A 17,403-nucleotide genomic window follows, 5' to 3' on the forward strand; every position below is an offset into this window, starting at 1 on the left:
ACACTGATCTCATATCCTAAGTTTAAAATCAGATGTACAACAGACAGTTGATATTGGAACGATGTCGGGCCTTGTTGAAATACATAACCATTCAAGAAATAAAATGTCATTTGTGTCAGTGTCATTTGGCATTTTTTGTGGAATTGAGCTAGTGCTATACTGCATCACAATAATGTCATAGTTAATCTGCTTAGGTTATCATCTTTTCTTGCCAGGAAACTGCTCCAGCGCGGGAGGTGTAATAATGTGATAGATATGCACGTTGGCTCTTAGCTTCCTTGATAGAAGTGTTTCCTGTCGGAGCTCTCAGACCGTGAAACACAGGGTCGTCTCTCCATGCACCAGGTATCATCGCATGCGTAGATGGATCTTCATGGTCTACATCTCCTGATGCCAGTGGGTACCTGGTTAATATCAGATTATGTAGGACGCAGGCACTCATGATGATTAAGTTGGTAGTTTGGGGCTTCTGCGGAAGTGTAGTCAGGAAACATCTGAACCTAAATCAAGTAATACCATAAAACAAGAGCCCATCAATATGAAATATATATATATATTTTACGATCTGTACATATGAATCTTGATTTTAAAATAATCACGCTTCATTTGGAGTAAAAACAAAATATTGTACTTGTTATTTGGAGAAACTAGATATACTGAATACTAAAGAAAAAGATCACTATAATAAATACAAACAAAATGAGAGCATCTGCTTAGTGTATCATTTCAGATTTGTTAGCAATTGCAGTCTCGCATGGTATTTTGTGCGTAAGCTGCAGAAATAGCAACATGTGTTGATAAAATAAACACCATATAAAAATTCTACGTTATGCTGGTTAAAACAAAGTGGGTTATTATGATAACAACTCCTTTCTGGGGGGAAGTTAAATATTTTTATTCAATGTGCTTGAACTTTTAAAGCAATAGGCACTGAGAATGGAAATGAATACAGAAAGAAAGGGAGACCTACCTGTGAGCCAAAATACCAAACGAGTTTTCCACTACTCGCCTAGCTCGGCTTAGTCTATAACTGAAGATGATCTCCTCATGAACTTGGGACCTATGTGAGAAGGGCTTCATTAGCCAGGGCTTCATCGCAAATGCATCGTCAGCCACAAATTGGAAAGGTATGGGCATGTCATCATTGGGCATTGGTTCCGGTGGCGGCACCCCTGCTCTTTCCCCTTCTATGGCATCATACAAGTTGCAGTTTTTCCAAGTTCCACCATCTGAAGAGCCACCCTCTGCTCCAACATCCACATACAGAAACTTATATTCTGCATCTGCTACAGCCATGAGAACAATACTATGGAAACCTTTATAGTTAAAGTACAAGGACCCAGACTTTGGCGGCTTCCTGATTGCCACGTGTTTGCCATCGACGGCACCAAGGCAATTATGATAGTTCCATCTGGAACTGAACTTCTTGGCCACATCCTTCCACCCATCTTCAGTTTTTGGACAACTGAGTACTTCCTTTTTATACACTTCAATGAGTGCATTACATACTTCGGGAATAAATCTCGATATGGTGCTTTTCTCAACTCTAAAGCTATACTGTAATGTAGCATATGAATTTCCTGTTGCCAAGAAACGGAGAGTGACGGCTAGTTTCAGTCCAACTTCTAGTGGTTCTCGCATAAACGTTGTTTTCTTCTCCAGATGAGGCGTTAGCTTTCCAACCATTTCCTCAAACAGATCAGGAGTGATTCTCAAGAAATTCTTATAGCTCTTTTGATCCTCCCTATGCAGCTCTGCCAGTAAATGATCAAAATGTCCGTGGATGTGGCGTCTTGACAGCCAATCTCTCACCCACAATGTCCTCCTTTTTCTTTTTCCTTTTTTCTCCTCTTCTCGTCTTTCTTCAAGATCTCTTTCTTGTTGATAAACTATTAATGCTCCTGCAGCTACATATAAACACCTTCTCTGTTCTAAATTAGCTTCTTCAGAATTCAACATCTTAATGACGATAGTTATGCTGAATTAATGAAAAACACGAGAGCGAATAGACGTCTGCCTTGTTTTTTGTGATAGTTAACACAATGCGCAAACTAGTTGTGAATAGTCGTGAACTATGCGTGAACTATGCGTGAACTATTCGTGAACTATGCGTGAACAATGCGTGAACAATGCGGGAACTATGCATGACAGTGCGTGTCACTGAAGTGGCACGCACTGTCACGCACTGGCACGCATTCAATGCAGGGCAGTGCGGGACCAAAAATCGTGAAAGTGTCAACTAGGCATTACAGTACTAAGTATTTACTATTTTTTTCTTTTGTTATTACAGAAACAAACTCCTAAGTCACCAATGTAAGTAATGTTTGTCATTAAGCTTTATTTTTGGTAGGAATTTATCAAATCAGTTTCAGTAGCACAATATTTATTGATGTATAAGATGCCCAATATAAACAATGTTATATTTTGTATTCATTTCTCATCCGGAGTATAAATCTAATATCTCCTTTTATGTTTACATAATCATATTTTGACAAAGTTGACAATAAGGACAAAATCATTGACAAATGAAATCAGTGATTATATTAATGTTGTTCAAATTTGAGCTTACATTTCTTGTAAAATGCATTTTACTTGTGCCCTATTAATATACATTGAAAATTGTTTGGATTATGGTACATGTGTACATTTTTGTCTTTTCTTGGAGATGCTTTCACTAATAAAGCTACAGCCCTTTGCATTGTGTACTCATGATCTAATATAAGCTCCATCTACGCTCTAATCTGTATTATATTTTTTAGATACATATGCTATAGGGTTAGGATTATAAAAGCAGTTTGGTTTTACGGAAGGGTACCGTCCAGATATAGTGTTGTGTCCATGGTAGAAGTACGGACTCCGGTTTAATAGAGGGAATGGACAATACAACAGTTATCATCAGAGCATACATGTACATGTGTTTTTGAACCAATTTGATGAGATCTTTTGTTGTTGTTTTGAACAGGGTGGCAAAGAATGTGAGTAATGGAGAGAAAACACTCAACGAAGCAGAGAAGAAGGCTGAGGTAAGAACAAGTATGGAGTATGTTCAAGGGCAATCCAACCTTTGTAATAAGTTCATACGTGTATGTATGAAAGCAGAGAATCAGAAACGAGGGAATGGCGAAAGTTTGAAATAAATCAGACTATTAATAAGAGAGTTATGAATGTTTGAAATTGTAGATCTGTACGAGTCTGAAATTGGCAATTTGGTTGGTGGATTGTGACACTTTCATGGATAATTCTCCCATTTGTCAGGTACAGAAATATCTTTTCCCCCTGTTTGTATCTTAAATGCCTTGTACCTTGGGGCACTAAGAATTTTTGAAATATCTTTCTCTGTTTTTTGTCTGATTTCATTCATACTTTTACCAATCTGTGTCTCTGATTTTGTTCTGCTTGTAGATGGGTAGATTTTTGGGACACAGAATGAGAGAAATATGTTGGTATAGTATTTGTATTTAGTATAGCATTTAATGGTTGTGTTATGTGAGACCTTGAATATTCAAGGTCTGGCACTTCCAGGGTTGTAAGATCAGCAATTCAATAAAATATGCAAAAAACACAACAGAACAAATCAAACAAGCAACTGCCCCCCCCCCCCCAAAAAAAAGAAAAAGATATTAATAATAATAAATAAATACAAATAAATAAATAAATAAAATGAAAATTATAACAAATTAAAAAAAGGACAAAAACACAACAACTAAACAAATACATAAAAAGTTGAAATAAATAAAATGAAAATTGTGAAAATAATTAAAAAGATTAAGAGAAATACTGTTTGTCATTGAAATGGATTTGTTGGCAAATATACTTGTCTAACTGGACTTTTTAAAAATTTTGTTATGTGAACAGAATATTGATTTCAACTGTTACATGTATTTCTATCTTGGTATTCATGTATTTGTTATTTCAGGAGTTGCGCCAAAAACGAGAGCAGGAGCGTGTGGAGGCAGAGCAACGAGTGCAGCAGGAGTTCACCATGACAACCGTCTCCATGACTCCAGAACGCAAGGTTTGTACTTTAAACTAGTCACACAGGAAATGATGATATTCATTTATATCGCAGGTATTTAATTGAGATTGAATTGATTTATTGACAGAGACACTATAACACTAAACCACAATACAATATAATGGTTTTTCGGATCAGTGACGACTCATGACTCAGTGACTTGTAATATCCTGTTGAATCGGATAGGTAGTACTTATTTATTCAATCTGTAATAGCAAATCAAAAGGAGAAAAAATTTTGATATAGTATCAATTAAAGGTATTACAAAGTTTTGGTATGGGGTCATGAATTTAGTTCAAATTAACATAGAGGAAGCATATGCATTCCTACAATATTCGTTGATCGTTGTCCCGGTTGAAATCGAGTCTAAAGTTATGAAATTATAAATAATAAACCCTTTATGTTGTATAGCTCCTTCTCAAGGTCAAGATATTAATTTAGCAATGAAACCATGTTTCTTGACTAAAATCGACCGATTAGCTATTCCCGTTTGGAAATTATATATCACAACTACATATTCTGAGATTCTCATGGTGGCAGCTACCATTGTACGGCCGTAGGCGCTATTTGAAATTTATCAAAATTTACCGGGAGCACCGGTAAATTTTTATATTCAATTTTTCTCGAAAACAGAAGTGTTTTAGGGGTTAATTTTTTTTAGTGCTTATAATACATCCACAGGGGCATCCAAATATATCAAAATTGTAAAGATTCACTATCCACCCAATTTTCAAAATTTCCCAAAACTTTGTATTACCTTTAAGTACCAGCCATGAATATACATCGAACAATACTGAGTTTGAAATGGTATCAATTGAGTACAAGCCATGAATATACATCGAACAATGCTGAGTTTGAAATGGTATCAATTGAGTACAAGCAATGAATTTACATCGAACAATTCTGAGTTTGAAATGGTATCAATTAAGTACAAGCCATGAATATACCGGTACATCAAACAATGCTGAATTTGATATGGTATCAATTAAGTACAAGCCATGAATATACATCAAACAATAATGAGCTTGATATGGTATCAATTAAAGGAATTGGGTAACTTTGTCTCAGATTCTTAAACAAAATCCTTGATTTAGCTCATGCTGCAATGATAATTATAAACCTTTAGGTCAGTCGGGAACCATACGACTTTTACAAGCCGATTGCCTGTCTGATTTTCAAGATATTTATGATTAGAAATCAAAATCAAATTTTGTGTTCTAATGGTTTTCATGACACTACATATTGTAGAAAATGAGTATCGTATAACCGGTCACTCAAAGTTTTTACTTTTTTGAGGCACTTCATGAACATTTTGAAGCGCTTTTTTTTTTAGGGCTTTAATATTACACCATATCGCAGACACTGATAACATGTAGGGCCATGCATCTCAGATTTAACATTGTGAAACGATGGTCTTAAGTACAAATCATGAATATACAAAGCACAATGCTGAGTTTAATTTAGTATCATTTAAGTACAAGCCATGAATATAAAATGCACAATGCTGAGTTTGATAATGATATGGTATCAATTAAGTACGAGCCATGAATATGAAATGCACAATGCTAACTAATGCTGAGTTTGATATGGTATCAATTAAGTACAAGCCATGAAATTGAATACACATCGAACAATGCTGAGTTTGAAATGGAATCAATTAAGTACAAGCCATTAATATACAATCCACAATGCTGAGTTTGATATGGTATTAATTAAGCACAAGTCATGAATATACATCAAACAATGCTGAGTTTGATATGGTATTTAAGAAATAAGAACAAAGTTTTAGTAGTAACACAAGACAGAATGTGTTGCAAATGCCACTTGGTGAACATTTGTAGGAATTGATTTAAAACAAAAAAAATCAAATACAAAATATTCAATTAACAATAATAGTATAAAAATATAATCTAAGTAATTTACATAAAATATAACAACTCAAATCCAAAAAACATAAAAATACATATGTAATTGAAAGCTTGAAAGTAATGAGGTAAATCAAAGACTCAAGATGAATGCAATGACCAACTATCATGAGCATTCATGCTTGAGTCGATAGCAGCCAGAGAAGGGGGGGGGGGGCACATGAAGTTGTTATGTACGATAATAGAGTGTTATGGCAAAGATTTATTCCAGAAAGTATCTAAATAAAAAGTGGGAATAAAGGGAAAAGAAAGAAGAAGAAAATTGCAAGTGTGTACATGTGGGTGCGTGCAGATAAATTAAGTGTTCAATTCGTTTTGTTCATGAACTGGTCATTTTAAATTAATTTATATAAACAAGTTCTGCCTCCCCCCCCCCTTGTTAAAAAAAATACATCTGCATGCACATATATACAAACCATATCACTACTTACATTATCTAAATTGTTAAAAGTTGTGATTGTGCCTTCTTGTGTACACACTTGTCAAAACACATAAACATTTTTTTTTTTTGCAACCAGATTATCAAAATTACATCATATTAATCCATTATGATATGATGTCCTTGACAAGATAACAGCATTGTTAGCAATTACAGATGTTAATATACCAGGTATGTATCTACAGTATTCTTTCATTGCAGAACTCTTATTTGGCTCAAATGTGTTTGAACCATCCTGCCAAGTACACAAGTAATACATTCATCGCCCCCCCCCCCCCCAGTTGTTTGAACTCTGGTATTCAAAAGTTCACAATAATCCACACTGTTTTGTTTTGTTCTGTTGACAGGAGGAGATTCGTAGAGCTCGTGAAGAACGTGAGCAACAAGAGAAACAAGAGGCTGAAGAGCGGAAGGCTAGAGCTGAGGTGAGATTTGCCTTTTGAAAAAGCCTTGTGACTCGGCTTATGTTTCATGTCAATCAGTGACTGAGATGAGTCTAGCCGGCGAGGAAGAGAGATCTAGAAACCTGGGGTGAACGCGCGATAGAGTGGTGTTAGCCACGAGGCTATTTGGTTTCTGGCTTTTACTGCTCTTCATGAATTATTCGTAACTTTGGATTTATTAACCAATCAGAACGGCCATCTCCCAGTTGGCTTTGTTCTTGATTTGTTCATTATCAAAACATGTAAAGGTAATGGACGTATTACGTCTAAACTTGTTTAAAACAAGTTTCGCTTATAGAGATGAACATACAAATGATATATACAACATATCACACAAGGCCTTCTCTATATGCCAAGGTGAGATAAATGTCAAAGTGGCATTAATGTCCTTTGGCAAGACATTGCTCTACATATGCCACACTCAACCCAGGTGATGTTAATGGGTACCTGGCAGGAATTAATTCCTTGAAATGCTAGCCTTGGCAGCCTTGCTAAAGCCAGGGTAATAGTCGGGAGCGCCAGGAGTGTCGAGACTGACATACGTGAGCGCTATACAAGAACCCACTATTATTATTGTTATTATTAATGAAAACTTGGCAAATTTACATAACCTTGTATAATACACCGCCCAATAGAGACAATACAGTGTAAATGCACACCTGTCCTGATTTAATCAGAATATTCTGATTTCCTGAATTTATTCTGTATGACCAAATATATATATTTATATAACTTTCTAAGTAAATCCTTGTCATTTGATTATCATGGTAACATGATATTCAATAAATAATTGATTAAACAAGCATCCATTTTTGGTTATATTCGCCATTTATTTTTGTACAATTCAGCGTGCATTTCACCCGTTTTTGGGGTTATATATATTTTGATATATTTTTTGATATATTTTTTGATATATTTTTGATATATATATTAATGTTTTTATAGAACAAATAATGAATGTTTTTCATTCTTTCAACAGTGCAAATATTTTCATAAGTTGAAAGATTAACATTTTATTCCATGAGGCATCATAAGCATTCATTAGGGACTTTAGATTTGCACGCTAACAGCTTTGACTGCAACATGTGACGTCATTTTAAGGCACTGTGCATGCGTCACGTCGTCTCAGTCGGTGATCGAGAATGCGTCAACCTTAATTTTCCTAAATCTAGTACGGTACTAGTATATGCCGCGTGCGCTTAAAATATACAGTTCCTCAGGTAGACATAGGAACATCCCTTCCCTGCTATTATGTAAAAATACGTAGAACAGTTGTTACATGCATATTCACCTGTTCTACACATTTGTACATAATAGCAGTGAAGGGATGTTCTTTTGTCTACCACAGCAATTGTTGAGGGTAGAATGATGAGGAACTGTAAATTTTGTCCTCTTTCTTTGTACGTCATGTTCATAGTGTGTGTTATTCCTGAATGCATGTATATCATCGAGTGCAATAGGCCATTTTCGTAATGTAACCAAATTTAATGCATAAGTCTTTGTGAAGTGCCTCAATACAAATTATTTCATTCACCTGATAAGAATAATAGCGTTTCAATAGTCAGAATGCAAATGCATATATATTAAGTGTTGCTAGGTAGGTCAAGCCATAATGTTTGTCCAACCAGGCAAGAACTACATGTATTATGTATGAAGTTCGGATTCTGTCTATTGAAATACTATTATTCTTAATATCAGGTGAATGAAATAATTTGTATTGAGGCACTTCACAAAGACCTATGCATTAAATTTGGTAACATTACGAAAATTGCCTATTTAAAAGATTTCTAATTGTAGTCAACATGGGCAGTTGAGTATGTTGACACGCATGATCAGTCGGCATTCGTCGTGTTCTCGTCCACTCAATCTAAAAGTCCCTATTGAGGCGTCATAAGCATTCATTATTTTTATGATGTTTATATGTACATGTATCTATTTTTTTTAAATCTAAATTTGGCTTGTTTTACCATCTGCGGCGATTTGAGAGTTCACGTAATAGGATTTATTAAAATCAAAACACATCAAAAGGTTGTTTAACGAACTTTCACAAGAACCCTGTTTACTTATCAGAACATTGTGGTCTCACATTTTTCATCAGTTGGTATATCCTTTCCAACATGCCCATTTCATCTCTTTGTGTCATCATACTTCTTTTTAAGCAGCTTAATTTCCTTATCCTTTCTGATGTACTGTACTATACAAAAAGTAATAAGAACACTCATAAAGCCAACAATTGAACACATGGCGACATTAATAATGTACAGAGTGGTCTTGGAACATACATTTTTGTTGGTAGCCGTGTCCTTTGTTGTTTGTGGACGGGAAGGAAGGATTTCATCCTCCAGTCTGAAGTTTGTTGTTGATTTCGAGTGTTGTGTAGGTGAGACAGTAGTGCTCGGGTCTGTAATGTCTGTTAATGCTATGTCCTGTATGGGATCCCATCCGCAATCCCTGCATTGCTGCACGGTTTTTGTGTGGTCCAAGGCGGATGAACAACAGTGTACAGAAGGATTCGCTATTCTTGCCAGTATGACCTGACTTAATCGTCTACCATTTTCAACAGGGGTTCCTAAAGGGGGTAGCCTCACGCCGTCCTGGTAACATATAATTTGGCCTGCGAGATTTCCTGAAGGAGCAGTGCATTTTAGCTTGATCCATGTCCCATCGAGATGGTTGCTACTTGATTCACAAGAAACCTTACCCGGAGGGTAGCAAACACGTAAATATATTTTAGTGTACTCTGGTAGCAGTTGACTATGGTTATAGACCGAGAGAATATAGTTACCTACATCAATCCTTGAAACAGGGTTGATGATAAGGAGGATAAAGCAAGTAGCATCATCGTCACTTTTTGTATGATTTGCAAGCTCATACCTTGGAGGCAAAGGGTTTGATTCGTCTGAACTATAAAAGGGAGCTCTGTAGCTATGTTGCAATGTGGTCTTTGTGATATCACATGGGTATGAAAAGTTCAGTTTTGCTTCCTCTCCTACTCTGACATGCAGTATTGTACAGACACTTGGTCTGTTGAATGAGAGAAAAATAAGGACAAAGACGTATAGGCTCATTTTACCTCTGGTTTCATGGAAAATGCACATGATTAAAGATACTAAGGAGAGGCAAAGGATTACAAAAAGTAAATGTGCCAACGAAATTGTTCCATAGCAAAACAGAAACAATACACATGAAATGTGAGTAATTTCAGTTTGGAAAGCCCATAAAGAAAGAAAGAAAGAAAGAAAAAACAAACAAATAAATTGTTGAAAGACAATGAAAAGTGAAAATTGCTCAAGAATTCTTGTGTACAAGTACATGTACCCTGCATATCATCAAGAGTGTGAACAACAATGTAATTTTTACTCTATATCTAATAAACAAGTTTATTTTAGGTTGTAGTACATGTACATGTAGAACTCAGGAAATCAATTTTTACAGTTCATCCAAAGCTGTCTTCTGCTGATTTGTCACCTTCTCTGTATGATGATCCTTTGTGATGCTGAATGTATTCAGTGTGATTCATAAAACAAAGTATAAGTATGAAGCTTGGCTCCTGATCCTTCTGTTTTTCGCGACAAGGAAATATTGAGATTTGTCCGTCTGATAATGTGGATTCCAACGTTTATCACTGCTCTCAAACTAGCACATCAGTCTATCATCATAATCTGCTACTTGAGTGAAAAGTCAATTATTATCCAGTTTATTTCTGGAGGTTTATTCATATACCTGTAGCTGCATTTTATATTAACGTTTTCAAGCTTGATTGCTATTGATTTAGCTGTCGGTATCCAGTATAATTTTTCTCAGGAGAAGGAGATAGTTCCAAGTCTTGTGATTTCCAGTGCACACAGACAAATCTTCAGTTCTTTGAGCACATGTTTGAAAGATGAAGGCAGTATGCAAGAGTCTGCAGAAAAAAAAGGGAAATCCTTATTGTCATAATTTTTGCAACTACTGATTTACATGTACACTGTCACTGTACATGTATTTGGTAAAAGGCAAGAAGTATTTTCTTACTTGAAATTTTGTGGGTATTCATGTTAAGTATAGCCTTCATAATCTTTCACATACACAATGTGTATTTGGTGATTCAAACCAATCTCTCAGAGGTTCACAATCTGTTAATTTATTTAAAAAAACAATATACTTTTTTTAAATTTAAAAACAAACAAACACATGTACAGTGTATTCATGTACTTGTACCTGACATTTTAATGCATTACTAAATACAACTTTGTAAATGAAAATCTGTTCAGAGTCAGAAGGGTGTTAATGTTATTAAGACAGAACTAACATCTTTCTAGGCTGCCTCTTAATAGCAGATCTCTCTTCGCCACGAGCTGCCCCTTTTACCCATGAGCTCGCCACGAGCATATCAAGTTCCTAAAACCTTTTTCAAGGTCATGGGGTCATCGTGACGTCATCCAGGCGCCATTTTGTAAACATCAGGTCGTTATCATATCTCGATAACGAGTTATCAAAAATCAACCATATTTAATATACATCAACTTCAGGTCAAAGGTCAACAAAAAATGTAATTAAATATCCGCGCGCGCACCTCGACGCGCACGTACGTGCGCATCAAAATTTTTAAATGCTCCAATTCGTCCCCAATTAATTTTGCATACGTTTCAGGCCATTTTAAGCTTTTTGCAAAAAAACGCGCACACACGCATGCGTGCGCGTTTTTGCACGTACTTGCATTTCGCAACGTCGAATCGCCAAATTTTCTCTGTTTTTTTCAAGCATTTTGATACCTTGTTCACCTTTTTCTGACCATTAATAACGGAATGAGCGTCCGTTAAGATACGCATCCGTGCGTGCGAGCTCTTGTGATACATAACATACATGTGCAAAAACATGCCTATACAAAATTCATTGTAACTCTTCTGAATGGATGGATACCCCCCATTTTTTTCATATTTGGATAGATTATGAGTCGGAGATATGATTTCTAGTCTCATTTGACCCTCAATTAACTCATGACGTCATCATAATGGCCTCCGAGCACAAAATTTCAATTTGCATATTATGACGTCAGCAGATTTTTGGAAAATTGATTGTATCTCTGTAAAAATGGATCAATTTTCTTCAAAATTTTGATATGTTCTAGCTGGGACAATTCTCTACAAATCCGGTCCCCACGATTTTTCATTTTGACAAAGGCATCATGGCGTATTTGGGCGATTAAAGGAGGCATGTCAATTTTTCACATTTTGCGTGTATTCTCTAAGGGACATGACTTTTTCTCAAAACTGGATTCTACATTCCCGTCTTTCGCGAGCTATATCTCCGTCGTTTTATCTTTGTTTACGCTGAGCTTTGAGTATGTTGTAGCTGAGACAATATGCTATCATAAGCGTGCCCTTTATTTTTCGATCAGATGCCGCGATCATGCTCATATTTCACTTACAAAGTGGGATTTGAGAATTCCATTTTCCGTTTACGTGTAATCTCTATGGGAAATGTTTTGGTATATCGGTAAATCACTTGACTTCTGACCTCGAGGTCCCTGGTTCGAGTCCAGGCGTCTCCAACAATTTTTTTTCTTCACTTTTTTTTTCTTTTTGACCTTTCACTGTACCATCTTCTTTGAATATTAAAACATGTACAATCGCAAATAATGTAATAAACAACCATATTTACTTTATTATTACCCTATTATCACTTGATCCATTACTTTTTGTGTGTAATCCTTATGGGAGATGACTTTTTCTCAAATCTGGATTCTACATTCTTGTCTTTTGCGAGCAATATCGCCGTTATTTCGGCTTGATTTTTGTTGATTTTGAGTAAGTTGTAGCTGAGACTCTATGCTATCTAAATCTTCTCTCATTTTTTTCAGTCTGATGTCATCATTGTCTGTTGAAAATTGATGATAAAATGGCTGCTACAGGGATTAAGATTCCTCTACCGATTTGGAGATTTCAAGACAGGGGCCAAAAAAACTTGAACTTCAGATCTAGCATTCACCTCACTACTTTAGCAGTATTTTCCTCTCATCTGAACAATGTTTTAAAGCCCCTTTAAAGGTACGGTAATACAAAGTTTTGGTATGGGGTCATGAATTTAGTTCAAATAAACATATTGGAAGCATATGTGATGTTATAATATTCGGTTGAAATCGAGTCTAAAGTGGTTTCAAGGAAAATGCACATGATTTAAGATATTAAAGATTAAAAGACTTGGAAAAGAATAGAAGAATTATGTAAACAAATTAAAACAAAAAGTACAAGTGATACAACAAACTTTTGTTCGGAAAGCTCTGCAAAGAAACCAAAATGTTAAAGAGCTTTAACACACACACAACAACAACAACAACAAAAATACCAACAAATATCCTTACATAGAAGAAAATGTACAAAGAGCTTTACATAAAACAGGAGAAAATTTGAAAATTGGGAAAGAGTAGGTACTTTGACAAATTTACATCCACGTATACAAGTATGCTGTTGTATGTAAATAAAGATAATATTTATTTTTTAGACGGCCTTTTAAAGTCAGTGTTTGAACAGAGTAGGTTGGCTGGGCCAAGACTGGGCCAAATTTCTTATCATTTTGATGATTCTAGAACCTTGCAGTACACACCAATACTTATATGCTAGATGATCAACTTTTTCTGATCGATTCCACAACGTTTCTTTCACAATGCAATCGCATGACCAGAACTGGTCTTTACATTTAAAACATGACTCGCCCTGGCTGGCTGTACACATACGTGTCTCACCAATTCAAAGACCTGCACATAGATTTACATGTACTGCATGTCCATCTGCCTTAATATAAAGAAGAATTCTGCATCTGCTGCCCTTTACTATCCGTATTGGGGATTTAAAACACAAATATCAAGAAAAATCTTCTGAAAAGTAAACTTTCCCTATCAAAAACTTGGTATAACCTTTGTATGGTTTAGGTTACTACAGAACTAGAAAAAGTAATGAAAATGAACAAAACGAGCTTACCACAGTCGATCAGCGCAGAGTCGCGATGTTAGAGGATGACGTCTGTGTGCATGCTTGAAAGCATTAGCATACAGTACGATGGTTAAAAAGAGAGAGGGAAAGGGAAACCCCATCCCTCATTCCTATCCCCTGGCTAGGAATGATTAATAGTGACTCACACCTTTAATACATTAAAATGCCTACATTTGGTACTTTAAAGGCATCGTTTAACAATGTTAAATCTGAGATGCACGGCCCTATGTGCTATCAGTGTCTGTGATAGGGTGTAATATTGAAGCCCTTAAAAAAATTGCGCTTCAAAATTATCATGAAGTGCCTCAAAAAAGTAAAAAATCTTTGACCGGTTTTACCATACTCACTTTCCCCAATAGACTGTAGTGTTATGAAAACCGTTGGAAAACGCAAAATGAAATTTCGATTTCCAATCATAAATATCTCGATATTCAGACAGGCGATCTGCTTGTAAAAGTCATGGGATTCCTGAATGACCTTAAGGTTTATAATTATGATTGCAGCATGAGCTAAATCAACGACTTTGTTTAAGGATCTGAAACAAAATTACTGCTTCCCTTTAAAAGGGGACCTATAGCTTCACAAGCTCTGCTTCTTTTATAGGTTCCTCCACTTTTTCTCAAATTATGATGTACAGTAAAAATTAGAGAATGATGATATTTTCTACAGTTCTTTTATAATGATGCAATGTACATGTATATGTTCACTAAAGAATTATGTACATATGTACATCATTTAATAATTGCAACATTTTTATTGTACCAGTTTTGATAATACACCGCTTTGTTTTGTTTATGTTTTATTATACATGTATATGTATTTGAGAAAGTGGAATAAATTGAACCATTGAACCTTTGCTTAATTTAAAAGAAATATTACATACATGTGTAAGGGTCACACTGCAATATGAAATGAAGGAGGAAAATGCAATTTTCAATTATAAAAGCCTAATGAAATAGGAAGCTGTATATTTTTTGAATCTTTCTTTTAAATGCTTTAATTGAGACAGCTAATCTCTATTAAAGGATACTCCCAATCTATAACCAGCATTTTATGTTCTTATGCAGTGGCTTCAGAAAGTCTCCCAGACTCCTCTTAATCAGTTGACTACTGAATTCTCTAATTCCCATAGGCTTAAAGGAAATCCCACCCCAAGAAATAACTTTACTTATTCTGAGAGATTTATTATATTCTTGCCCCTTAATCTACAAGATTCCCCACTGAAGTGTATTAAAGAGGCATAAAACAAGAATAATGCAATTTTCTTGATAACATGACGTACTATGTGAAGTTGTTCATCAACTAAATATATTCAAATTTATGGATTCTTCCCAGGTGTGTGTTGTGTTGAAGCATTTCATTCACCTGCTATTATCCTTTGTACTATAATTGCCAGAACACAAATTGCATAAATAAATTGGTGCTCTTCTGGCGTGAAGGTTTCCCATAAATGAGATAGATTTGTCAAATTCTTTATTTTTTTGTTTTAATGAACTAGTTACAATTGTTCCCCTGCTATATACTTTCTTCTCCGCTATGATTTTCCTCCTTGAAAAGTAAAGGTTTTGCTATTGATTTAAAAAGTCTTTCCGACTTAAGCTTGGTGCATGATACATGAACAACTTCACCTGGTACGTCACGTTTTCTAGCAAAATGCTGCCCCTTGTCATGATAAAAGGCATCACATCATGCCAAGAAATCTTCATTTATATATATCTCTGGTACATTTTTGCTTGTACATCAAATAGCAGGAATACATCTCATTTCTCAGAATACCTACACTTATTCTTTGGGGTTCAGGTTTCTTATATAACAGGGACCACCCGGTTCCTGAGGGCAATGGGTTAAGAATATCATATATCTTTTTGTCTCCAGAACTTTCATTGAACGTGATCATTGTAATATGAATAACAAGAATGTGCAGAGTGCATAATTTGTTTTCTTTATATATTGATTGGCTTTAATTATTTTTTGTGTGTCTTTTCTTCAATTTGGACAGGGCTTTTAAGTGGCATGTTGATGCAAAGGAGAGTGGAAGGATATATTCTCTTATATTTGAAAGGGTAATGCCAGCTGCATAATCAGAGAATGGATTTTAATGATTTACCCAATGGGCGATTTGATATTGACTTCACTAGTTTTTGTTTCTGTTCAATGCTTCTTTTTAGGAGGAAACTCGTAAGATGAGAGAAGAGATCCAGCTTCGTCGTCAGGAAGCCGAGGCTAAACGCAAGAAGGCAGAAGAAGAGAATCAGACGGTGTATTCTATTCCAAAGTACAACATAGCTGTAAGTACATTTAAATACACGAAGGAGATATCGTGGTCCAGAAGGGAGTTAAATCTATCTTAACCAAGTTGTAGATTCCGACCCAAAGTACACTTTATGGTTACAGGGAGTATGGAGATTAATTGATATTGTTTTCTTCATATTTTTGAAAGTATAATAATCATATTAATGGTAATGTTGGCGATGATGATAATGATGGAGACGGTGATGACGGCAATGGCGGCAATGGCGATAATGATAACAATGATGTTGATGTTGATGACAGTGATGTTGATGATGACAGTGATGTTAATGATCATGGCGATGATGATGATGATGTTAATGATGGGGATGATGACGATGGCATTGATAGTGATGACGATGATGATGATATGGTGGTGATGATGTTAATGGTCTTGTTGATGATGATGATGATGATGATGATGATGACAAAGTCTTATTTTCCCAGGGTAGCCTGGCAAGAAGATTTGGCGACAAAGACTCAAATATATTCTTGAAACAATAATTCTGTTTCAGATGTCTTGCATCTTATGCTATTTTATTCCATTCTTCCTCATATCCAGGAAAACATCGCTAGAGCTAAGCAAGAGAAGATGCAGACTTCCGCCGAGATGATGGCTGAGAGGGAGAAGAGGGTGGAGGAGAACATTCCTCAGATACGCATCAGCGCCCACGACTCTGAAGAGCGCCTCCGTGAGATCGCCGAGATCCTCCACACCAAGCTGGTGGAGGTGTACAGTGATATGTATGACCTTGAGCAGAGGAAGGAGAGGCAGGAGTACGATGTAAGTACATAGTGATGATTATATGTTTGTTTGTTTTGCCTGACTGCTCAGAAAGTATTTTCTGGTATTAAAGCAACCAGGGGCCCAGCGGCTTTAAGTCCTCCCCAAGGGACTTGGTCATGAGGATTAATGCCTTACCAAATAGCACTATCGCTTAGACTTGGTTTTGGTCCCAGTACCTCCCCTGTTACAAGACCTCTGCTCTACCATGGAGTCATCGTGCATGATCAGTTTTTATTTAGAACATATCAGATTTTACAATGCCTCTTCGCACTTCAGAAGTATCCTTGTTTTAGTGAAGATGTCAGCCATTACTGTTTTAAAAGTGCATTCTCGTCAACATGTTGATCAAAACTATACAAAAAAATCTCCAAAAAAAATAAAATTAAAAGATCAAAGGAAAAGTAAAGTAAATTCTCTCGTATCAAATTTCTTACTTCTTTGATATCTTAAGTTATACACTGTATGACAATCTTTACATCCATTTCAATTCTCTGGAGTTCATTAAATGTTATCCTTAGTTTTACATGTATAGTG

General features: G+C 35.7%; 2 protein-coding genes across 2 annotated transcripts in view; one reads left to right on the forward strand and one right to left on the reverse strand.

Annotated features, from left to right (window-relative positions):
• The window catches only part of LOC100889660 (trichohyalin), a 40,359-nt gene that overhangs the window by 12,001 nt on the left and 10,955 nt on the right, over window positions 1-17,403 (forward strand). Inside the window, exons 4-9 of the mRNA XM_030989555.1 lie at window positions 2,291-2,313; window positions 2,963-3,023; window positions 3,917-4,015; window positions 6,727-6,804; window positions 15,962-16,081; window positions 16,645-16,866. Of these exons, the coding sequence (XP_030845415.1) occupies window positions 2,291-2,313; window positions 2,963-3,023; window positions 3,917-4,015; window positions 6,727-6,804; window positions 15,962-16,081; window positions 16,645-16,866 (603 nt within the window). The remainder of the gene's footprint in view (window positions 1-2,290; window positions 2,314-2,962; window positions 3,024-3,916; window positions 4,016-6,726; window positions 6,805-15,961; window positions 16,082-16,644; window positions 16,867-17,403) is intronic.
• Window positions 53-2,206, reverse strand: LOC115925524 (putative nuclease HARBI1). The gene is made up of 2 exons (XM_030989556.1): window positions 971-2,206; window positions 53-500 (listed from the first exon to the last, which is right to left on the reverse strand). Exons 1-2 carry the CDS (start codon window positions 1,957-1,959, stop codon window positions 191-193), a joined length of 1,299 nt encoding a protein of 432 aa, XP_030845416.1. The 5' UTR covers window positions 1,960-2,206; the 3' UTR covers window positions 53-190.

This window comes from Strongylocentrotus purpuratus, unplaced genomic scaffold (assembly GCF_000002235.5).
Source record: "Strongylocentrotus purpuratus isolate Spur 01 unplaced genomic scaffold, Spur_5.0 spur5_scaffold_18, whole genome shotgun sequence".
In the NCBI taxonomy this organism is placed as follows: domain Eukaryota; kingdom Metazoa; phylum Echinodermata; class Echinoidea; order Camarodonta; family Strongylocentrotidae; genus Strongylocentrotus; species Strongylocentrotus purpuratus.